Source organism: Drosophila erecta, unplaced genomic scaffold (assembly GCF_003286155.1).
Source record: "Drosophila erecta strain 14021-0224.00,06,07 unplaced genomic scaffold, DereRS2 tig00000055-arrow-pilon, whole genome shotgun sequence".
Lineage (NCBI taxonomy): Eukaryota > Metazoa > Arthropoda > Insecta > Diptera > Drosophilidae > Drosophila > Drosophila erecta.
Window position 1 is genome coordinate 18437987 of NW_020825200.1, and position 24561 is coordinate 18462547.

General features: G+C 46.0%; 3 protein-coding genes across 4 annotated transcripts; 1 reads left to right on the top strand and 2 right to left on the bottom strand.

Annotated features, from left to right (window-relative positions):
* Positions 1-1105: 1105 nt before the first annotated feature.
* Positions 1106-10786, bottom strand: LOC6543186 (latrophilin Cirl). 2 transcript variants are annotated; one of them, XM_026979040.1, is made up of 12 exons: positions 10187-10786; positions 9992-10056; positions 8666-9280; positions 7076-8547; positions 6790-7017; positions 6522-6732; positions 6225-6465; positions 4555-4720; positions 4270-4499; positions 4096-4193; positions 2246-4030; positions 1106-2173 (listed from the first exon to the last, which is right to left on the bottom strand). In XM_026979040.1, exons 3-12 carry the CDS (start codon positions 8698-8700, stop codon positions 1711-1713), a joined length of 4929 nt encoding a protein of 1642 aa, XP_026834841.1. In that variant the 5' UTR covers positions 8701-9280; positions 9992-10056; positions 10187-10786; the 3' UTR covers positions 1106-1710. The 2 variants fall into 2 exon arrangements, with proteins under 2 accessions (XP_026834841.1, XP_026834842.1); XM_026979041.1 differs by having other exon boundaries at positions 1203-2173; positions 6522-6720.
* Positions 10787-11281: 495 nt separating this feature from the next.
* Positions 11282-13273, top strand: LOC6542891 (fibrinogen-like protein 1). The gene is made up of 2 exons (XM_001970404.3): positions 11282-12440; positions 13108-13273. Exons 1-2 carry the CDS (start codon positions 11323-11325, stop codon positions 13271-13273), a joined length of 1284 nt encoding a protein of 427 aa, XP_001970440.2. The 5' UTR covers positions 11282-11322.
* On the bottom strand, positions 13090-24476 carry LOC6543401. Its single transcript, XM_001970405.3, has 5 exons — positions 23625-24476; positions 16566-16781; positions 15735-16079; positions 15289-15681; positions 13090-15224 (listed from the first exon to the last, which is right to left on the bottom strand). Exons 1-5 carry the CDS (start codon positions 24273-24275, stop codon positions 14250-14252), a joined length of 2580 nt encoding a protein of 859 aa, XP_001970441.1. The 5' UTR covers positions 24276-24476; the 3' UTR covers positions 13090-14249.
* Between the last annotated feature and the right edge of the window lie 85 nt (positions 24477-24561).

A 24561-nucleotide genomic window follows, 5' to 3' on the forward strand; every position in this document is an offset into this window, starting at 1 on the left:
AAGATATTTTCTTTACTGTTTAATTTAATCTATTAGTTTAAACCTATTTTAAATTGTTAACTTATTTCCCAGAAAAACACACATATGTCATTTACAGTAAAATGCAATCCATTTCTTGTATTTTGTCTTAAATAGAAAAAATTGTGTACATTAACATTTTCATCGGGCTTTTTAAAAAGTTTGAATTGGGCGTCTGACTTTCAGTTTCGGTTTTATTCAAGATCTCAAATTTTTCAATGTCTAGAATCAATTTCGCGAGAAAGTGGTGACGAAAAAGGGGATTGCAGTGGCTTGCATCGTCAATATACACGCACATATATACTCGTATCTGATTAATCTGCTTTATTATAAGTAAAGTTCTAGGAGGCGCAACACTATACATTCAATATCTGCTATTCCGTATTCCTTGTCCACGTCCACATACGTGATTTCCGATCCAATTTATACACTTAATGTGTGACATGCTGCGGGTGCTTAATTACTAACTTTATCGATTGTGTGCTAATGGTTTCCTTCAAGTTTAACTTGCTGATCGGATCAAATGGGATCGAGCTGGGCCTGCTGCCCACGGAGCTTCCTTGGCTTGGTATGTACGACATATATGGTAATCATCTTGTTTGCACTATATTTTATTTGGTTTTTGTACACATGCGTGAAATTCTAGATAGAATGCCATTGAGGGGGAATAGGAATAGTTCAGTTTAGTGTGTGGATTTCAGCTGGCTAGTGTTTAAAGAGTTTTCAGTTAGTTCCTAGTTAACAAGTGAGGTTTGGTTGAAATCTTTCTTTGCTATATAGGTATTTCCGTATGCTGCTCTATCTGTATCGGTATCGGTTTCGTAAAATAATAAAGCATTTCACGAGCTCTTTCTCTCTCTCAAAAATATAAAGTAAATGCCCCTAAGTGTGCTTAAAGCATCTATATTGATGAAAATGTACACTTCAAATGCTTCGCTCTGGTTTGCTTACAACGTAGCTGAAATGCAGCAACAGAAAGGCAAAATATTTCCCCTAACATCTTATTTTCCTCTTGACTGGAAGGAATTTTAGTTCTATAGGTGGAAAACGGCAGCTGGATAGCAAAAAATTACAATCTTTCGAAACGTAGGTTATCTTTTTGGTTTATGAAACACAAAACAAATCTTAAGCCTGTGTGTATATATATCTTACGAGCATAATCAGCGTAAATCAAAAACAATTGATTCCTTACAAAATACATAAAACATAATTCGCCTGCATTTTATATATCATGTACATACAGTTCCTAGATCTTATACATATACATCCATCTATATACTTGATTTTCTGGTTGTTTAAATTAGTTTTTAAGTATTTAAAAATGGCATGTGGTGACATGTATTACAATACATCATACATATATGGTACATACATTTATATTTAATATCGATTTCCAAGTTGGTATAAAATGCATGCAAGTCGAAGAGCCCAATTCCAACCCCACATCGCTCCAGTTCTGGTTAAGCTTGCACGGCACCGCAGGGGGATGGATGTGCCCTATGGTCTAGGTTTGAGTTATTTCATATACATTTATAAAGTTTTGGGATTTTCGAATCACTGCACGTATAGCATGACAGCATGTTGTTTCACACAATGCTCCATATTTCGACTAACGACTAATACTAGGTATAGCTAGAGATCCTAAGCTACAATTTTTGCCTAAGACTGTTCCGGGGGAGTTGCGTTAACTGATCACTTAGCCAGTGGTTCCAGATAACATCGCACCGTGTTGTTCTCATCGAGCATGGCCGACAGATGGCGCTGCTGATGGTGCGGGGGATGCTGATGGGGATGCGGATGGGTAAGCTGGTGAGGATGCGGATTGGGGTTGCTATGTGATGTATGCGACGACGATGATGTGGTGGACTGTGGTGACAGTTTCTGTAGCTGCTGACGCTTCTGCGCGGGCGTCTGATTCGCCGGCGGCAGCGGTGGTCCCGAGTTGCCATGACCGAATAGATCATTTACCGCCAAACGGCCGCCAGGCGACTTGGCATTCAGTGCTTGCTGCTGCTGCCGGAATGCGCCACGCTTGGAGCCCTCACCAACGCCGCCGCTAACCCCAAAAACCGCACCGTTGTGCTCGGGTTGCGGACCTGCTCCTGGCGGCAAAGCCCCGTAGTCAAGGGGCGCTCCATGTTTGCGCAGCTGACGTCTGGAAAGGGGATAAATGAACGCAATATAATATTAATATTTTTCTTAACCTTCGAGCAACAGAAGTACTTACTGAAACCGCCGCTTAAAATCCTCGTCCTGCATCGCCATCAGACGACGCATCCGCTCATCACTCTGGGGTGGCAATCCATGAGCATCATCCTCCAAGTCGCTCTCGTCCTCCTCCTCATCCTCATCACAGACGCTGTCGTGCAATTGCTCCGCGGCCGTTGCCTCCTCATCCTCCTCCTCGTCCTCGTCGTCATCGTCATCCGCTGTGCAGCGTCGAGCCGATCTTTGCTGAGCCAGCGACTGTTGTTGCTGCTGCTTCTTGAGCTGCTGCTGTTGGCTCCTGGACGAGACACTGCCGCCACTCAGGCTTCCGCCGCCGTAACGACTTCCGCCGGCAGCCACTGCCGCTCTCATGTTGTTGAAGACGCCAGTGCCAACGCTATTGTTGTACACCTCGTCCACATCAAAGTCACCCACCTCGTAATGCTGCACATCCGAGTTGCGGTTGCTGAGGATCTCCTCGTAGACCGGCCCACCATCCGCGCCGCCGACGCTGCCCTGGTTGTAGTAGGCATCGCCCATGCCCAGATCACAGTTGGATTGCTTATTTCTATACTGACGCTGCATAAACTCCTGCTGGTACTGCGCCATGTGTGGCGGTGGAGCAGGGAGCTGCTGCTGGCTACCAGCTCGTCGTTGCAATTGCAACAAGTGAGCATGTTGCTCGACCTGCTCCTCGTCCGAGGAGAGTTGTTGCTGCTGCTGCTGTTGCTGCTGCAGATGTAGCTGCTGGCGACGCAACTGTTGCTGCTGCTGGTAGTAGGCAGCCGCATTGCCAGTGGCTAGTGGTGGGTCCAAAGCCTCCGCGTATTGCGGATAGCCGGTTGGCTGACCAGCCTTGGTCTTCTTGTACGATGGATAGAATAGCACCTGGGAGGCGGCGGCCGTGCGACTGTGCAAGGATCCACTCGGCGAGGCGGGAACTCCTCCGGCACCCCTCTTCTTCTTGCCATGCTGGCCACTGTTAGGCTTTTGAGTCCAGTAGAATACCTCGTGTGCCTGTTGCGGCGAGGATGCAGCAGCACCCGTGTTATTGTAGTACTCCCGCGGTGTTTTCAGTCCTCCTGTTCCAGTCGGTGGCTGCTTCCAGCTGTAGTAGTCCGGCTGATGGTAGTAAGACTCGCCCAAAGGCCCCTGTTGCTGCTGCTGTTGTTGTTGCTTGTGGGCAAAAATCAGGTGTGTGGACCCGGCAGAGCTGGTGGGTGAAGCATGACCGGTGGAGCGAAGAGTGCTGCCTCTTTCCAGCACAACATGACCGCCAAGGGTCTGCGGTGGAGCCTGTAGTGTGCCCGTCATCAGCCCGCTCTTCAGGGTTCGCCTTTGCTGGGCCTCGTTTAGTTCACAATCAGAGCTGGCTCCCATAATGGCATCCTCGGTGATGGGCACTGGCGTCTGCTGTTGCTGCTGAGGATCGTCATGCGCCTCTTCGCTTACTCCTATTGGTAGCTTGGGCTTCTTGGACGTGGAAACACTGCACAGGGTTCCGGCCGTGGGTCCATTACCGGTGACGATGCCCGACGAAATGGATGTTTTCGAGCATCGCAAGCACTTGGGCAACCAGGCATGCTGTCTCACATACTTTCGATACTCCCGGCGGATCTTTTCGTTTTGGATGCAATGGAACACGAAGATATAGAGCCCCAGCAATGTATTGAAGCAGATGAAGCAATACCCATACACATCAGCCGTGTCATCGTCCATTTTGGCTCCTCGCAAATAGAAGTAGGCCGAGCACCAAACAGCGCTGAGCAGCAAGAGGAACACAAAGGAGCAGCGTATGTCGAACCTGGGGTTAAGGATAGGTGGGTTTCAAATGACCTTTAAATTTTATATGGGTTTTCAGTATCTTACCGCACGCTAGCGAGACGAGTATGTTCCTTAGTCTTTAGACCCGTGCGACTTTTGCGGCACATTATAATCCAAGAGAGGAATGTGTAGCCGATGGCAGCCTGAAAATGTGAATACATTTGAAATGGTACTGCTCTTGATTTCCTTATTCTCGTTAAAGGTAATTAAAAAACTTACCACAAAGAAGACAAGCACCGGCATTACAAAGGTGGCATAAAACAGGGCGTTCGCCTCCATGAGCACGCAATAATCGTTTTGGGTGTAGGTGCTGGGATCGATGACCAGCGAGATGGCCACCACGCTCAACGACAGTCCGTAGGACAAGAGATAGTAGCAGTTCACCTTAGGCGTCTGGTCCACCTCCAGCAGGAGCTCATCCGAGGTGAGCGTTGAGTACGAATGGAAGGCTGCAGAGGCAATGGGTTAGAGCTGCAAGGTGTAGACGAAATTTGGCCTGCTTACCTTCGTAACAAAACCAGGCGGTGCCCGATAGGATGGCACAGTGGAGGAAAATAGTTATGAAGCCGCAGAAAATGCTTGTTTCGGTCTGTTCAATGCCAAGTAGAAAGAGCAGCTCGATGGCCAGGAGGCAAAGGTAAATGCTGGTATAGATCGAGGTGCGGGCGGACTGGAGGGGCAAGTTAAAAAAGAAGACAGAGTGGAAAGTTAAAATAAGTTTAAGAAGTCAGTGCAAATTTTTCTTTAAGCAGCACCAGCAGAAGGACCCTAAGGATTCGATCGTAAGGAAGATTTAAGATATTTTAAGAAAATCGATAATCATAGAGTTTCGGAAAATAGGTGTCAGATTTGATGGTCAAACTTAATTAAGAACTTGATTTACAATAATTTTGGTGGGTGGTGGTGAAAATCCAAAGACTAAGAGTAATACGAATAAAACAATGAACAGAACACGAAACAAGCACAACACATAGGTAATATATGTACATACAAACTAAATGAACAAACACAAAATGCAATATTTACAAGACAATATTAGCAACATTTGTATATTTTATTAATTAATGAAATACAAAAGAAAGTCAGAAGTGTTTTAAGGTATTTAGTTGTACGATGTCTATGTTAAATTTGTTAAACAAACAATGCACATAAAGGGTTATACTTCAAAAATGATTAAATAATTAAGTAAAACATGCCAGAATTATGATTTGTAACAAAAAGGAAAAATGAGTCTATCATATGAAGATATTCCATTATGGGTTTTGGGGAAAGTGCGCTAATCTTAAGCTATGACAAATTACTACGATACATAAATATAATTGGGAGTCTTCGCGTGCAAGCGGCTACTGGGATGCGATGATGTGCGAAGATATGGTCTTCAGCCACCTCCGAAGTGGTCATCGCTTCCCAGCACAGCTTTTGAGTCTTATCTTTGAGTCCTGCCAGAGAGAGGTTCATTAACAATTTAAGTTACTTAAGCATTATATCACATGTGTCTCTCGGTCATAAATACATATGTCTGGAAAGCCTAGCCTAGCCTAAAATTGGGTTTATCTGTTTTTTCACCACCACCACCACTTATATTGTAAGTCGTCCATGTTGGCCTGCATAATGATGTTGTTCGTGTTGTCCAATCCATTGCCGTCCACATTAAGGTTGTGATTGCGGTGCGGATGTGGCTGCTGCTGCTGGCCATGTTGCTGCTGCTGTGCTTGCTGCTGCTGCAGATAGTTGTGACTGATGTTGAGGTTGTTGCTGGCGTTGCTGGCCTGTACGGCGTGTTGCTGCAGTGCAGCGGCAATTGAGGCAGCAGCAGCAGCAGCAGCCGCCGTCTGCTGACCGTGCTGATGCAGATTTAGATTCAAGTTGTTCATGGCATGTTGCATGTTTCGTTGCGGCTGATTGGACAGCACAACAGCAGCAGCAGCTGCCGCAACAACTTGTTGTTGCTGTTGCTGCTGCTGTTGGACATTGTAGTTCAGATTGTTGCGGTGTGAGTTGCGGATGGAATTGTGCTGGATAAAGTTTGTGTTCCCATGACTGGGCGCCGGCACATTGGACTGACTGGTTGGCGTGGTCAGGGTCAAGGATTCGTGGGTCTGGTCGCGAATATTGTTTTGCTGGCGTCTGCTGCCCGACCGCTGGTGCGGCAGAGGATTGGAGCCGTTTCTTACCTTCACAAAGACCCCATTGAACAGCTTCAGCGTTAGCAGGGCAATTACTATGAACACCACGCAGATGCCGATGCTTATGTAGATGAATATGCGCATATTTCCATCGAACATGGTGAACAACGAGTGCTGGTGCTCATCCACAACGTCCATTAGTATGGCAAAGTTGGTCAGGTGGTTGCAACTGCAGACGCTGTGCGTGCGGTTTGTGGACTCCAGGCTGCATCCGTTGGCAGACCATGCACTAGAAAAAAAACATTATTTCGTATAAATCCTTCAGCATATGAGCTAAAGCCTTACTGGTCAATATAGTTCCAGAACACGCAGGTGGGATTCGTCACATTTTCGGTCTTCAGATGCTTCAGGGTTAGGGTAATGGGCTGGGAGAGTTGTATGTGACGCCCCTTGCCCAAGCTGGCCGAGATCACCTTGCTGTTCAGGATACGTAGGCGCTGCTGGATTTCCCCCGCGTTGACATCGCTGTCGTTGCTCAGGATGGCTGTATTGCGAACTAAGACAACATTTAGATTATTATAATTTAATATTATTCAGTTCTCTGTAGACTTACCGTAACTGCGGGAGCTCTTAAGATCGAAATGATCATAACTGGGCTTGAGAATGGACTCCAGGCGATCGAAGGCGGCGAATACAATTCGCACCAGGCCTCCTTCACTATTGTCTATAAGAGCAGCCCGGGGCAGCTCTATGCGATCCGAACTCAAGGGCCACTGATCCGAATCTGGGAAGACCACGCTTGACTGGATGGTCTTGGTTTCCAGCACTCGTACAGACAGCACTGTGATATAAAGTCATCATAAGTATTTTGAAACAAGCAATAACCATTTAGAACTCACATATATTTTTGACCTTTTGCACCACGCTGCGCTCCCTGATAATCGTATCCGCCAGCAGAAAGGCATTGTATTCCAGGCCAGTTAGCAAGGAGGTGGCTACACGCATTTGGTCCTCCGGATTGAGGTCCAACCACGAGGACAGCTGCGATTCGTCCAGTAGGTTGGAACCAGTTTTGACTACACAATGCAACAATTCCATGATCATAGCCTCTCGCTGTCGCTGATCCGGGAAGGTCTCCTTGTCGTGCAGCATCTTCTCGGACACAGTTTGGATTATCTTCGTAGTGACCAACATGTCTCCGCCGTAGAGCGTTTTGCTACTGGTCACTTCGGACATGTCGTTGGCAATGGAGATCAGGGAAGAGTCCCGCTGGTTGACCCGCATTTCCAGATTATTGAGCCAAAGGCTGCGGCATTGCGTTAGATCCGGTGTCGTGGGATGCCAGGTGGGCTCAAAGTTGCGCAGACGCTGGTTTACCTTGTGGGCCATGCTCACCGGCGGCTCGCAGCTGCTGCTGTTATGCAAACAGTCGGCGCTGCTGGTAGCTGGAGTTGTGGAGCTGGGGTCGTCATCGTACTCATCATAGCCGGAGTCCGGCATCCGCTTCATAAGCACGCAACGCCACTTGGCGATGCCGGCCGCTCCGCCAGGACACGGCTGAACGTTAACATCACCCACTCGAGTCATGTTCCAGTACAAATTCCGGGCATGAGTGGGGCCGCAAAACAACTTGGACTCATCATCGCCTCCGGACATCCCGGCTGAGTTCAAATTAATGTTGTTGATAGTGCGCACGACGCTACCATTCCCGGGGACAACGGATCCACTGGCCGCTGTGCCCGGCGTGCGGTTGGGTGAGCTCTTTGTGGTCAGCAGGGTTCCGTCATCAGTTCCGGATCCTCCTACGCCCGTGAGTATCCTCGTGTTGGATGGTGATGTGGCATTTCCGCCAGCCGGCAGCTTGCTGCTCGGCTTGGTGGGTGAGGCAGTGTCTTCACCGTGGTGGTTGTGGTGGTGGTGCAGTTGCGGTGGCGGTGGCAGACCATCATGGCGACCAGCCGGATGCTTGGTAGTCGTCGTAGAGGTGGCCACACCCTTCAAACGCCCACCGGCCATTGCTGTCGTGCTGCTCGAAGGCGTGGAGTGCGTGACGGCGGTGTGTTGCGGTGGTACGTTGAACAGGCCGGGATTCCCACTGATTCCCACCACTCCAGGCAGTGTGGGAAGTCGTGGCGGAGGTGGCGCACCCGCTCCAATCCCTGGCGGATGGATCAGTCCGCTGCCGTTGCCAAAGATCGGCGGACCATTGCTCAACACCCATGGCGGCGGACTGGGTCTGTTGGTCGTCGTCGACGTTTGGGCAGCACTAATGCACTGGTAGTGCGCCTCCAGATACTTGTGGGTCCCGGGACAGGGATCCCCGAACATGCTCGTGGCTGCCAGCACACCGCAGCTCTGCTTGTGGGCACACCTGCAATATGGGAAAAATGCGGGTTCATCAGTAAATACAGTTGGCTCATTTTCATATACAAAATTATATACATTTCGCAAAGTAAAAGTTCTAAAATTTACTTTGAAAGAAGTATTACCTTGAGTTCAGTACGCTGAGGGACTTGGGAAACATACAATTGACACTCCACTCCACATTCCCGTGGTCGTTGCAGATGGTAATCGAGAAGCGGCCATAGTTGGCCCTTATAAGGTTGATCACATCGCCGGGCTCGCACTCGATGGTCAGTTTCTTACCTTCGCAGGCGTAGGCGGTTTGGTACTTGGACACTGAAAGACGAACGCTTCATAAGTCATGGAACGCTGGGCAGGGTATGGGTTTATGGTTTGACATGGTATATAAATGGCATATAAAAAGAAATATTTAATTAGCGGCGATGATTGTTGTAGTTTGGTTTGGATTGGATTGTTGGTGGGCCTGCAAAGACACTTACGATCTAACGATATGCATATGTATGTTCATAGGATATAGACAATATGGTTGGTAGCATGATACGCTTTTACACTGCCTGGGATATACTTAGTAATGTTGAGGTTGATTGTGGAGTAGGTGGGTCGTTAGCTTGGTAGCAAGTACAATAGTAGTCATAAATACCAAATCCTGCCGGCCCAGAGCACGAATCTTCGATCGTCCATCATTGGCTCTCATCGGCATGTTCAATCGGGAGTGTGTGGCTCGGTTTGAAGTATTCAAACTAAAGGGAAGATACAATTTATAATGTTGGTCAATAACTCTATTTATATAACGATATAACTAGACTATATATATAATACCTGTATAACTAAACTATATATATAATAACTATATAACTGTATATATATGTATGTATCTATCTATCCTATATATATTTCTCCTAGTATATATAGGACACATATATTATATTATTATATTCACTATTCAAATATACATAGTATATAGTATAGTATATATATATATATATATATATAGTATATATATTACACAATCAAGATACAACAAATATTAGTTTTCCGTTTCCATAATTTACTAACGGACGAATTGGTTTCTTTTCATCTACTTGTGCAATATCACATCATTCTTGTGTCAATCTGAAGACCTGGTTGCAGTCAACTTGAAAGGTGTGGGTACCAAACAAGTCAAACTTTTTAATATTCAGAAGTTTTTTATACATATGTATATTGAAGCACTATGCAAGTATCAGGAAAGCTTTAATTAATTAAAAGAAACTTTCTATTGCACCTCCCTATTATAATGTATTCCCTATGGGCCAGTTAACAATAAACATGCAATGATATTTAGATATTAACAAAAAAACTGAAATACCTGCTGACTTAGTGCACTGTATTCATATACACATCTTAATATATTAACAAGGTGATGTATGAGTTGAGAATGACCCATTTCCAGGCCATATGTATGTACATACCCATTATGTATTTCCATTTGGAGTCATTCTCATGAGGTTGGACTCGACAGCACCATTCAACGTATCTGAAAGGTAAGAGCATTGTTTACATATCGACTCCTTGGGCAAACACGAACAAGCAGGCAAACGACAAACAGCAGATAAGAGAAGGAATCGGAGGGGAAGGGGAAGCGAAAGGGAGCTAAGAATACACACCCTTCATGAGGTTGTAGTTGTTGCATGGCCATCGATTCGTGGACAGAACAAAGACCCGTTTTCTTTGTACACCCGATGCACACTATTCACGAACATATATGTATGTGGAGGTATACATCTGTATGTATGTAGAGAAAAGTTGCTGCAGCTGCGCTTCGAGTTTTTTTCTGCCCCGTGGAGCCCCACTTTGGATGTCTTTCTTTGTTCCAACTCCGGGCACTCCGCTTTCCACGTTGAAAACGGTGGACTTTTCTTGGTTTCCGCGTGGGCAACACATTTTTTAACTTGGAAAACAGTTTTCCTGTTGATTTCTGTGTATATTTAGCGATTTTCACAGCGATTTGCTGGCGTAGTTATTAAGGATGCAAAAGCACCGAAAAAGTCTGGCTTTAAGTTGCTTTCTTGATTGGCTTATATTCACTGAATCTTTGCTGTTGGTTAGCACTAGTTATTTCTTCACTTTCAGCATTTATTTCACTTAATTTTTGGGCTTTAACTCCATTCACTGCACAGCGTTCTTATTCGTTTGAGAGCTCGGTTCACAATCAACTTTCTTTTAGAAAAATTCTGTATACTTGAATGTCTGGTTGAACCGCAACGGCGTTGCCAGCCCAAAAAGCGGAACTACCGGACTGCCAACTTGCTGCTGCGAAGAGCGCGGAATTCAAATAGGAAACTAACGTAATGATTGTTAGTCACAAGAACTATTGATAACAAATTAGCTTTGATAAATACTACCACATAACATCAAAGGATCGTTTGAAAATGCATTAATATACTGTATTAAATTACCTTCCGCATTATTTTTCTCTTTGTAATACCGATCTTAAACATGTAAAACCCACATCAAAATCATCATCTTGTACTGAGCTGCCCAAAAGTAATTTATCTTTCAACGCATCCTTTCAAATAAAATATTGTCTTTTTATCGCAGAGCAGAAATAAAAAGGCCAGCAGTTCGAAATGTTTACTCCATCAAGTTCACGATCACGCTCCAAGTTCAGAAACTCTTATCTGCAGTCAGCTTGGCATTGGCTATTATTTCCTGATTTGCGCTCAACTTGGGAAATGCATTTCGCTTGCCATTTCAGTTTAACTTTGATTTCACTAAGCACGGCACGGCAAATCCAGCCGGAATGGAGTGTCATTTAATTATACTGATCATTATGCTGCCGTCAGCCTGGTTCCTTCATGTCGCTTCGAAAACCAAGCCCACTACCAAAGCTCCCGTGAAGGAGATTCCACCCACTAATGGAACACAAATGGCAAATGTGACAGTGACTCCAGTTCCAGAAAAACTAGCGGAAGTTCACATCGATCAGCACAAAACCATTAGAATTAGTAAGGGCGATTTGGACGATCTGCTGGACGTTTACATGGGAAAGATAGCCGAAAGTGCCGCCACTATTAAGGACAAGGAAAACGAGATAAACAAGCTGCAAACCAAGAACCAAACAGACGATGAGCTGCTGAGGAGATTCGAGAACCTCACCCAGGTGTGCAGTGCCCAGGAGTCTTCGTTCTCGACTGCCATCAAGGAGAAGGACGACCAGATCAAGGAGCTGGAGCAAAAGGTTAAGATATACGAGACGCGCCTCAAGAGAAAACAGCACGCTTTGACGGAGCTGCGAAAGCTGAATAGCTCCAGTGCTCTACTGATCGACCACCTCAAGGGAAAGGTTGTGTATTTCGAGCGGAAATTCCGGGAGAAGAAGGACGACCTGTTGGCGGACTGGGAGGCGGCAACTACTAGCTGTGTGCCTTTTGGACGATCGCCCGGAATCCATCTGATCCACCTGCCAGGATTCCTGCCGTTCTTGGTGCCCTGCGAAGGTCAAACTGCAGCCGGACCTGGCTGGACCTGCATCCAGCGGCGCCTCGACGGATCCGTGAACTTCTACCGGAACTGGGATGCCTACAGCAAGGGCTTTGGCAAGCTGAACGGAGAGTTCTTCATCGGCCTGGAGAAGCTGCACCGCCTGACCAGCTCCCAGCCCCACGAGCTCTACATCAGCATCAGCAGATTCGGCGGCGAGACGAGCTATGCCCACTACGACGACTTCCTCATCGGGAGCGCGGAGGAGGGCTACGAACTGAAGCTGCTGGGCCACTACCAGGGAAACGCCAGCGATGCGATGCGCACCCACGACAAGATGAAGTTCTCCACCTACGACCGGGACCACGATGCCTTCACGCACATGAACTGCGCGGAGCACCATCAGGGAGCCTGGTGGTACGACTTCTGTTCCCGCAGGTAAGGAGTATTAGTACACACACCATATTTCCTATTTAAAGGATACTCTATATTTGTGAAGTACTTCCTAGGTTCTTTAGAATGTTTTTTTGCGGGTAGCTCAATGACAATTAATTGTCTTGATTACTGATAGAACCTGCCAGTATTTGAATACTTATCATATCTAAAATAAGTTCTGCCTGTGATAAAGGAGTGCCCTGTGGGTAATTCTTAAATATTGATATTGATATCTTTATCTTTGGAAACAACAATGATACTTTGATACTTTGCATACAAATGTGACAGAAAGTATAAGACATTTAGGCATTATTTTATATTTACAAATTAGGAAATACCCTTTCTATACCCTGAATAATTTATTGTATTTTGATTTCATTCCGCTGTTGAGGAATCAAGTCTCTCAGTTTTAAACTGAAACTTTCCCGAAGGTCTGTTTTCTATTTCAGTTAGTTCAGATCGAACATCTATATCATATAGCTAAATCATATAGGAACAGTCGGAAAATTAATTGAAGATAATAGAAGAGAAATGATGATTTTCTTGTTTTCGATCATAAAGGGATTGTATCTACATCAGTTTTTATCAAATATATAATATGCAAATACTGCAAGGGTATCTACGGCTCGGCTAGCATTTTTAAAATAGGCGCTTATGTTTCATTTTACAGCAATTTAAATGGCAGATACTTCAAGGGAGAGGTGGACAACCCGCAGAGCATCTACTGGGAGCCGTGGTACAGCTTCCGCTCCCTGAAGTCCGTCCAAATGCTCATCCGCCCCAAGAGTCAGCTGGAGCTGAAGGACCTGCCCAGGAAGAGGCGACCGCCAGGATAATTGGAACTTATTTGACAAGTACTCGGGCACTAGATCCGAGCTAAACGAGTATAAATCTCACTTCGATGCCGAACCTATTAATCTTTGTTTGCCCCTCGGACGCCCCTTCGACAGTTGATTAGGTTTCGATTTGTTTGCGGCCCGGTCTTCGGGTAATTACCACGTTACAGTTCACTGCATATCGCTGTAGATTTTTTTGTTTCGCACACAAGTCATTGGGTGCAATTAATTTTCATTTCCATTTTCGTTTTCCGCCGTTCTCGTAACTCGCTCTGTTGCAACAATTTAATGAAATCTAATTGAGTGTGTGCATTGGGCCGATAAAAATGAAATAACCCTGGTCACTGGGAGACTCCTCCGACTCATTTGTCACTTGCACTTTCATCGAGGCGGCTGGAGCCGCTCAATTGGAGTCAATAAACGTTGGGTAAATAAGCCAGAGGGCGGTATCTAAATTAATACCGATTCGATGGCAGATTTACGACTTTGGCAAAGAGTTATACGTGTATGCCCATACGTTCCAGTTTATTATGGAAAATACTTATTCCGACTGGTGGAAACCAGTTTAAGCTCCATCGGTATTCTTAAACGTACTCTCTGCTCGATAAAGCCTATTAAAACATTACGAATAAATACATTGCGCTTATATGTTTATTTAATACACATGTATATTTTTGGTTTCACTTTCGATGACTTTGGGATTCAAATTATAAACCAGTTACAAGCGTTCCACAAACGGCTGGCTAATCGATTAACTATGACGATAAGACTTACAGAACCTAAGAGGCAACACTTGTAGCTATTTATCAGACAATCTTAAATAGCGTATAAATACATTACTAAGCTCTAGATTAACGATATAATAGGTATATGCTAGACGGCAATAACTATAGGTAGACGGACACAAATTTAACGCTGTACGATTGCTTTGCAAACATTATAAAGTGCAGGGCAGAACTTGGAGTGGCTGAAGGTTCTACTTGTCGTCCGCTTGCCCGTCCGAGCTGTGCTCTCGCTTTTTGTGCCATCGAAGACTGGCAAATTGTGCAAATCGCTTGCCGCACGTGCTGCACTTGTACTTCTTCACAGCCAAGTGCAGCTCCGTGTGCTTTTTGAGGTTGCCGTACGTGGTGAAGGTCTTTCCGCACACCGTGCACAGGTGCTTGCGGATCGCCCAGTGGGAGTTCATGTGGTCCGTGAAGCGGTTCTTCTCGTAGAATCCTTTTGCACATATCGGGCAGCGGAATGTCGACTGATTCAGGTGACGGCGCCGGTGGATGTCGAAGAAGGACCACGTCTTGAATGACTTGCCACAGAGGTCGCAGATGTAGGGCCGCTCGCCGGTGTGGGTGCGCAAGTGGATAGCCACCTCCGTGGATGTGGCGAAGCGCTTGTCGCATTGCTCGCAGGAATATGGGAAATCCCTGCGATGCCGTCTGATATGCACCGTCAGGTTGCAGGGCATCTGGAAACCCTTTCCGCACAGAGTGCAGATGAAGGGTTGGGTGCCATCGTGTGCGGATCGGTGCACCTTATACTGATCGCAGGTCTTGACGAGGTCCGAGCATATATCGCAACGAAAGGGTCCAAGATTTTGGTCCAGGAACTCTGCCAGTTTGGCATGCAGCAAGGGAATGCTGCTGCAGTCTTCAGACTCCGTAAGTATCTTCCGTTTCTGCGCCGAGAAGTCTTTGCGCAGATTGAACAAGGTCTTTTCCAACTGCTCCGCAGAGTAGGAAGTGTGAAAGGTGGTGTTTATCTCATCCAGCATTTGACCCAAAGCCTGACTACGATACGCATTCGATCGGAAGTCGGGATGGTCCACATCCCACAGAGCTGAGTAGTTGTGGTAGATCTCTACGAACTGCAGTTGATTCTCAGAATTGTCAAAACGAATCGCGCTGGCATCGATGAACTTAGTCTTCTGATTGGTTCCCACCACTCCGATTTTCTGAATTATAAATAAAAACTTTAGAATAGCAAATACAGAGCTGTCGTACATCGCGAGCCATTACCTTGCTGATCTTGTTGAAGATCTGCTCCTGCAAAATAGGCTGCAGGAACTCCATTTCATCGTAACACCATAACTTGGGCAGGTACAGTCCCTTGTGCTTAATAACCATGCGCAGCTCCTTGCGGTAGCGTGTCCTAAGTTTTTGGATCTCGTTGCAGCATTCCTCGCCGCTCAGCTCGTAGTTGAGTTCCTCCCGCAACTGGACGGAGATGTCGCGATACAGTTCCTTCTTACAGCAGCTGGCATAGTCGTAGTGTTGCGGATTCCACAGGCATTCCTGCCTCTTAAAGGCATTCAGGATGAAACTCAGCACCTCATGATACAATGACGACTTGCCGCAGGAATCTGCGTCCGTTTCGCACGACTTTTCGCTCTCTGTGCTCTCGTTGGAGATCTGCAACAGATTAAATATTAATTCCTCTGCTTAAAGAGCGCTTCTTCACTTACCTTGGCTTCCCTTTCCGCGCGCCTGTTTTCAATGACCCTCCGCAGGAAGTGCATCCTCTCAAAGTACCACAGCCGCGACTTGTACTTTCCGCCGAGCGCGTTAACTTTTTTCAGCTCGCGGCGGTATCTGCTCCTTAGCTCCTTCAACACAGCGAAGATCTCGGATCCGGAGAGCTGCCTGTGGCAAACGGCCGCCAGTGGACCGGCCAGTTCCGCGTAGGCACTGCGCTTGGCATTGTACTTGTAGTCCGGGTGCCCGGGGTTCCACAGCTTTTCCAGGCGCTCGTACTCCCTCAGCAGGCAGCCAACGAACTCGTGATTTCGCTCCAGCTCCCTGCGACTTTTCTGAGAAGAAATACAGATTTTATTAAATATGGGATGTTATAGGAACATCAGGATATTGAAACAATAGAATACAATCAAACTGCAGCTAATTAATTGTCTTGTGGGTTCGCAGTTTTCATAGTAGGTATACAATTTTTAACTAAAAAGTTAGAAGTAATCAAAAAGATTACATCTATTACAATATTTATGTATTTGCTGTATAAATCTAGCACAACATTATTCATATTTTTTAATATTTCTGGCTATTCAAGATTATTTTCTTGGGAAGTATGTACGTCTAAAAGCGCACAAATCAACTGTTAAATTTACTCGTAAAAACATTTATACAACTGGAATTTCTGGGTAAATTTTTAATTGCTTCGGGAGGTTTAATATTTATAAATTTTATATTTAAGCTTTTAAACAAAACCCCCTATGCGAAAGTGACCTTTGAATGTTTTTATCGAATTAGACCGATCGAGTGAAGATCGAATGAGATCTACTTACCGATTGGAAGTCCACACAGCTCGCGGTGCTGCTCGTGGGCGAAGTGGGCGGCAAAGGGGTGGGGGGCGTGGCAGGTGGTGTTAGTTCCATAGCGCTCTTCTCCGGCTGCCCACTGGCATGCGTACCAGTGTGCTCCTCCACCGCGACCGCGACCACGACCACCTCCCCATCTTTGGGTATCTCGTTTTGCGACTGACGGAGCTTGCGCTGCAGTGCCTGCACAGAGAAGTATAAATATTTCGCATAAATAAATAAATTTGTAACGTTGCCATTGGTGGGTTGTCTGTGAGATAAGCGTGAGCAGCCACTCGATCTGGTCCCGGGTTTATCGGGGCGCTGGGAATCGTACACAAACAGCGCTGGTAAACAAAAAGGGAAAGTCTGTACTTCGCCTCCCGCGTTCTTTATACTGCACAGATTCTATATTCTCAAATATCAGCGGCTATTGGCCTTTGTGTCGTCGTCATTGTTCTTATCGCACTTGCATATGTTCGCCCGACTTCCATATTCCCATACAAAACGTTCTCTGACTTTAGCTTGTGTGTATCCACTTGGTATTCGGTGGTTTTCCCAAGAAACTACCCTACTTTCCTCCCATATGTCGCGTTTGCAACAGATTCCAGATTCGCCCACTCATTTATGATTTGCCATGTGCACAACGTTTGGATAAGTCGGTGTATACGGATCGCATTGGGTTTTACTCAAAAACTGCATAATACTTCCCAAGCCACAGAGCAACTTAGATTCAAAGAGCTAATAGGATTTATGTACATTTAAATCCCATTAGTATTTGTTGACAGATGACGCATCCCAGAGCTAATTATGTTCTGTAATAAATACACATATATTTGTATTTGTATTTGTAAAGTCCCGCTGTAATGCCTTAAATATTTGAGTAGCTGCTGCTAAGTTCCCGGAATGGAACCCGACCTACCCCCATATAACTCAAAAATGCTGCCGATTGGGTCCCGGAATGAGAGTGCCCTAATTAGGAATTCGCAAGACCCAAATTAAAACCGAAACGAAGTTCGTTTTTACATGCAAATGTTTTGTTCTGACAAACATTGCATACGGCACCCGTATACGATTCGCAGTTCTAACCGGTTCCAAAATGTTAAATAAATAAATGCAAACGAAATCCGCGGAGAGAGACGACGCGTAATATACCCCGCTGGCTAATCTTCAGATTAAAACAAATTCAAAATGTGTCTTTGAGTAATTGGTCACTGATATGAAATCTTTCCATTCGATGGAGGCACATGCATAAGCAATAAATACAGCTTAGCAAGCAGAATCAGACGTGGAAAGGGTATTCGCAGCATTGCATTTCATTCCGTCTCACTCAAGTGTTTTGTTTGGCCATAATTGGTAGTCGAAGCTGTCGCCTGATTGTCTTGAAACTGAGGCGATTCGTCAGTGACCACCACAATTGTCGGCTAGTGTGGCAGTCAATATATTTCAGCTGGTACTAACCACCCAAAATCAACCACCTACAAAAGTCGATAACGCTAATGGGTCTAGATAAAGTGAAATGCGGCCTGAAAGCATTACGAGTTATTGGATTTTGTAGCAAATTTGTTATTAATTGAGTTTCACTAATGGACCCTCGGAATTCGACAAATATGCCAGTGACATAATTGAGGTACAGGTATCTCGTTTAATTAGATCTAAATTACTGATCTATTAACTTGTTCCGAACTTGTTTGCTTTAGGCAGAGCTGCCTGTGTATCAATATTCCCCATTAATCTATGGAAAAAAGGGTTAATGGCCCAAAGGGCGGCCAATAAGGGGATGGCATTACGCCGGACAGCTACCACCAATCAGTCAGCAGTCAAACGAGAGGGCCCTGACCTTTCGCGAATCCACAAAGGCTTACAGCACTTAACTGGGCTAATTGAATAACTGCAAATTACAGAAGGGAAAGCACAGGAAAAGCCGGGAAAGCCTTGGCACCAATTAAAAATGCAATTTCAAACGGTGTTATGGAAGTTGCGCCTTGCCTCGCTGGCAAAGCGAGCGAAAACATTTCCATTTCGAGCGACTGGAGCTCCAACTGGGGTCACACCCACTCGAGGCAAGGACCCGAGCCACTCGACGCCCAGCGGAAAGGTGAGCTGCGCAAACCCATTAGGGCCAGCACCGCTCCCTGCTGACCCTGCCAATCCTTGACGTTGCTGACTGCCTGGCAACGGGAGTACTTCCATATCGGAGCTGCATTGCACCGCACAGCCACATGCGTTCCTTCTAGTCCATATCGAATAGCGCCGACGGCTGCACAGCTGTTTTATATCATTATTTCCATCTATTCTGCTGATATTCTAATGACCAGGGTAGTCGGCGGGTATGCACGTTTTGTTGGTTTGAGTGGTCGAGTTGGCCATAATTTTATTAAAATGGTTAACCGTGTTACGCAATTCCTCAGAGCATTCCAGAGCTGGTATTCCCCGTCCAACTTTGGCGTTTTTCCATTACTTTTTCCAATATCGCAGCAACAAAAGGCCAACTTGGCGAGCAGAGTGGGACAAACAAAGGCTCGGCCAGCTTCGAACCGCTGACCATGGGAGTTGGCATAGCCCACCCTGGACATCCTGGACGGCCGAGACACCCAAGACACCCACGATTGGTGGGGTGTGGCTGGTCGGCAGCCTTGCCCATCTGCTTGGCCGCACTCCGTCCGGAATTCTCCGTGGACTGCGTCACAAGTTGTGTTTACCGAACACGCAATTGAAGTAATTGATCCAGTTAACAAAACTGCATAGAAATTCAATAAACAAGAGCGCCGTAGATGCAGTGTTCCCGCCTCTACTTCTCTCGATGAATATTGAAACCCGATCGCGGAGCGGTCTTATTGAGTTAGTTCAGTGCTTCCCCCTTCATGTTTATTTATACGAGTATTTGGCTCTGTCGAAGGGGTCGAAACTCGATACAACTGTCAGACTCTTGAAAGTGGAGCCCATGGAGGCAAACCAGAGAGCGGGAGGATCATGCGTTGGAGTCATGGATCGATAAGTAACCGCAGAATGGATTTCTATGAGTTGAAGCTCTATCTCTATTAAAAAGCTCTATCTGTGGAATTGTTCTTCCCGCCTGGAATCGATAAGTATATAAATAAACTCCCATTAATCTTGCTGTTGCTATTGAAAAAGTAGTAGTATTGCAGACTGTCCATTTAATTTGCGAATATACAAACAAGATGGACATCAAACTGCCATGCGGATTAGGTCATCTTTTGATGGGCTGCATAATACGCCACACATGCTGCCAACTTCTTCGATTAGCCACACTTGCAGTGCGGTTCATATCAAAGTCGGGAATTCGACCAATTCTGGCTGCGAGCAGCTGCGTCATCGGGCTGCTCAATTAAAAGCTATTGTTTATTGCATTTGTCACCAGGAAAATGAGAGATATGCGGGCTGCGCCAATCAAAAATTCCTTTGATGATGCTGCGAATCAATTAATGAAAACTCAACATTTGAAAACATTTTCATTCCGAAATGGCGATTATCGCGTCTGGGCCGCCCTTTGGCAAGTCCTAATTAGACGAGGAATGTGGGGCACATATCGGCTGGAACCTGGTGGGTGTGCAAATAAAAGATTCATGGGAAAGCCCGTTAATACAACATTTAATACCATTGTAAGGCCTGCGCCCCAAATGGTGTCACTTGTCGAACACAGACACACACAATCGCCCACGGTTGATTGCAGGTTTGTTTGATTTGCGGCCCAAGGGAGGGTTTTAATGGATCGAAAGGGGCTTTCGGAAAGCGTCTTGTTTTCCATGCAGGCTCGGGGTCACGCCAAAGACCCACTTTGGTATGCTATATAAAATCATAACCCGCAAGCCGTGTGACAACGAACAAAGGTAGCAAGCGGCGACATGGCAAATCCGGGAGAACACGGGTCTCAAATGCAATAAAGCCCGCAACGTGAGCTAATAAATTATGAAGAATATTTCGCTTTTTCATTTCACGCAACCCGTGACTGGGTTTCGTTTGCTTTTATGGCCGAGCATAAAACTCGCCCGCGCCCTTATGGAAGCCCACCGAAAATGGGGCAAAATGAACCGCTGGGAAACCCTATAGAGAACACCCAGGAACCGACCGGGAAGCGCACACAGCGAAGCCAGATTCGAAGATAATACGGGGGCATTAGGTGCAATCAATTTCTGACAAAGGTCTAAGAATGCGCTAGCCCCAGTAAAACTTTAAACAAATAACTTTTTCGGTCCGAGTCAGTCACAAGGCTGCATTAATTAAATTAGGCTGACTGTAAAACCTCCTCAGCTGATCGATCGAACTGACTTGCTGGTGGGTGGAAGGCCTCAGCGAGCGCCTCTCCAGAAATGTTTAGTTAAACTCGATAATTACTTAATAGGCATGGATGTGGCCGATAAAAACCGAAGCACTGACTGTCATGTCCTCGATTTTTGTTTGGGAGTGATTAACGTACGTATAAATCGAACATTCCCGAAGATTTTGAAATGCTGAATGAAATTATCACCTGGATTGATACGACTCAAGATTAGATTACGAGCGATGATAAAATGCAGGGTTCCTCAGTGCACCGCTCTGATTTAATGGATCACTGATGGTTTTGATAGGGGTGCGATCTGATAGTGGTGCGATCCAAAGCAAATAACTAATCGTTGGTGCTAGCTTCAGAGATTTGATAGGTTTTGTGGGAAAGTGCCTTCCTGCTCCCAAACGGCAAGTAAACTGCCATTGTTCGGTAGCCATACTAGCCAAATAACCGAGCGACAAGTAGTTTTCTACTGCTACGTGGACAATGATTTATGGGGTGTGGGTTTTTATGGCAGGTGCTCTAAAAATACCAATTTATAAGTGCTTAAATGAACATTAAAACCTACTTAGCTAGGTTCCGCCGCGCTTTCTTATCTCTAAGCCACATTCAATAGCCGGCAAATATCTACTAAAATCGAAAATTACTTTATTACCCCCATAAGCGATACGTGCGCTGAGTTGGCCGGGTGAGTTGGACGGACTGATTGGGTTGTCTGGTTGGGGCGACGACTTCCACGATCAATCGAGCGATCGATCGATCGGACGTATCTTCAATAGCCTAAAGTGGCGAGAGCAGCGCCAAACAGCGTCATCGATTCGAGTGTGGATATAAATCATAATAGGCTACGTCTCAAGTGGCTTGAACAGGGAACCAAAGCAATTGCTAGAGTTTCGATTTAGTAAATTAACTGCGACCCACTGTGGCCACGAACGCTTGCTCACCAAATCGAAGCATAGATAATATTCCCTATTTGTTTACCTCTTTGGGGTCTAGATAAAGCCCATGTCGGCCGACAAGCTCGCCCAATGCTGATAATGGCCAAACCGAAAACCATCGGAATCACCAATAATTTCTATTGCTAGTATCGTGTACCCCGCCAGCGGGCAAATAGAAATCAGCCTTATCAGCGCCTCAATTTCTATTTCCGAGACAAAGCTCAACGCCCCGGATATCAGATGGCCAGATATCAGATAGTAAAAGCCCACATTCTAAGAACCGTTATTTGCTCGCCCTTTATCTGACAACAAATGCATCCAAATTACTCATACGCACATACGTATTTATTCGAACTATTTTCCCTTAATTATCGTGAAATTAGCTTGTGTGTGAACACATTATTGATGCCGTTTATATTGCGTCAACGAATCCGTCCTATTTTTGGCCATAAGAAAGCTAATGCAACCACGTCACGTCAAAATATTGGAGAACCAGAAGATTTCCATCTCTGTGCTGACGTTCTAAGGCTGATTACCACCTCATTGATGTTACCGATCATCTTAGTACGTAAGTGCGGTCTAAAGTGCCTGTCACAGGCACTTCGAAGTAATATTTCAAAGACAAGTGGACTCTACCGTACAATTTGGGAAGAAGGAATAGCATGAAGATCAGAGTTTTCAGAGATCCTGGGAGCGATATTTGCATGACATTATATGAGAAACCATCAACCAGTTTCGCATCTGTCGCGTTGACATAAATAACCATTTTAATTACCATTTAATAGGCTTTTATTTTTAAAAATCGGCCGCGGAGCAAAGGCCTCCACCAAACAAAGAAAATATGACGGGCTGTTTTCCAAAACAACGAACGTTTGTGTCCCAAATATCGAGTGTTTTTCGGCCCCATTGCCGTACATATGTGTATTTTTTTTAGCACATAAATCGCTTTGAATATACAACAAAAGATATGGTTGTTTTTCTTCCGACCCAGACATTTCCATGTCCACAAAAAGTGGAACAAAACAGAAGTGAAAACCTGAAGAAAAAGCTGAAAACCTGCGTCGCTTCGGAAAAAAACAATGAAAATGGCAGGAAAACTGACGGACTGACAAGCGGACGGACGGGCGAATTGACAAACCAGCCCATCCAAAATAAATAAATATGTATGTGTGTTCATGTAAAAAAGTCCACGGAGGGCAAACGGGACTTAAAAAGGGGAAGAAGAGAACGAAGAGAAGCATGAGCGCGCAAAATGCGCGGCACACTTTACTCAATATTTCGCGTTGTGTGCCATTGCGCCGTTATTTTGAAGGTCAAGTGACCAGGAGAACCTTTTCCGGAACTAGCTGCGGCCACCACCCCCTGCCAACCCGCCCCTGCCCTTCTGACAGCAACGGAAAGCCGTTTTGCATTACAAAATCGCATAAAAAAGGGTAAGCAAAAGCCACGGACAGTGAAGTACCGCTAAGGGCAACTTATCGGAAAAAAAAATTCATAAAGTCCATGGCGTAAGAAGAAGCACCATTAACGAATCTATTGTCATCGAGTGAGACAATTTTTTAAATACCAGCGCATATATATAATTTCATTTCTTCGAAAAACAAATAAAAATTTTAAAAATTGCAATCAAGATGTTTTTTGGATTGTGCCCCTAATAAAGTATTGTAAAGAATTGTCTAATAAAATAGCAATCGACAGAGAAACATATGTACATACAAGCTTTCAGAAATGAACACGATATGAACATGTCTGTAATCGCTTTCCGTTAGCGTGCGTTCACTGTGGCAGGGAATGTGAATGGGCGGCGGTGATTAAACTTACCACGCGTCGTGTCTCGTACCGCGGCAGTGGGGCCGGAGTGGAAGTTCTCGTCGGGGTCGGGCCGGGCGGTGGAGCAATGGGAGTGGGCGGAGTCAACGTTACCACCTCGTGCAGCACGGCAAAGGGATCCAGGTCGAAGGACTGCGGACTGTTCCCCGGCAGCTCGTCGCCCGAAATGTCGGCGGAGGGCGGCGGCGAGGGTGGCAATGGATTTTCAACCACATAGACCAAATCTATTTCTGGTGTTTCGGCTGTTTCAGGTGGTGGGGGTGGTGGTGTTGGAGATGGCATATGCACTGCGGGAGGCGGCGGGACGAGGCTCATTAGCTGGATGTCCATGTCGGCCTCCCAGCTGTACTTCCTAGGCGCCTCCGAGGGATATATCTCGGGGCAGTCAAGCTCCATGATGACCAGATCGGTTTGCGGACTCCTCTCCTCCTCGGTCTCGTAGCGCCGGCTCACGTCCTGCTTGTGCTGCACCCGGATGTGGTCCATGAACACGGAGAACTGCAGGCAGATGGCCGGGCAGAAGGCGCAGTTGAACCCGAAACTCTGCACGTCCGGCGAGACGGTGATTTCCCCGCACTTGCGGAAGAACGCGTAGTCCTCCAGCTGCCAACTGGGCGACGGCGACTCCTGCAGCGGCATCATGGCTGTGCTTCACTGGGCGGACACCACCTATCACGCAGGTCTTTGAATTCTCTTGGTTTCCTTAGCGCACTCGCGACGCGACTGGCGCTTTACCGAACCGACTCTGTTGGCTTTCCGATTCGACCTGCGATCCAAACAACCGGCAAATCCGAACTGCAGTGTGACCGAGGCGGGAACCTTCAAATAAACCGGCGGCGGGCGCCAGGGCCAGTGTGGCCATCTCTCGGCGGTGGTTAAATACCATGCTCTACACAGCAGAAAATAAACCGATAGTGCAATATTTTCA

Bases quoted from the DNA above. Each gene is read 5' to 3' on its own strand.
- LOC6543186 (XM_026979040.1), bottom strand. From the start codon at position 8,700: ATGTTTCCCAAGTCCCTCAGCGTACTGAACTCAAG. The intron at 4,721-6,224 runs GTAAGAAACGGC...TTGCCCCTCCAG, and splicing joins TCAATGGGGTCTTTGTGAAG to TCCGCCCGCACCTCGATCTA. The intron at 4,031-4,095 runs GTAAGATACTGA...CCTTAACCCCAG, and splicing joins ACTCGTCTCGCTAGCGTGCG to GTTCGACATACGCTGCTCCT.
- LOC6542891 (XM_001970404.3), top strand. From the start codon at position 11,323: ATGGAGTGTCATTTAATTATACTGATCATTATGCTGCCGTCAGCCTGG. The intron at 12,441-13,107 runs GTAAGGAGTATT...TTCATTTTACAG, and splicing joins TACGACTTCTGTTCCCGCAG to CAATTTAAATGGCAGATACT.
- LOC6543401 (XM_001970405.3), bottom strand. From the start codon at position 24,275: ATGATGCCGCTGCAGGAGTCGCCGTCGCCCAGTTGGCAGCTGGAGGAC. The intron at 15,682-15,734 runs GTAAGTGAAGAA...AATCTGTTGCAG, and splicing joins GCGCGGAAAGGGAAGCCAAG to ATCTCCAACGAGAGCACAGA. The intron at 15,225-15,288 runs GTAATGGCTCGC...TTTATAATTCAG, and splicing joins TCTTCAACAAGATCAGCAAG to AAAATCGGAGTGGTGGGAAC.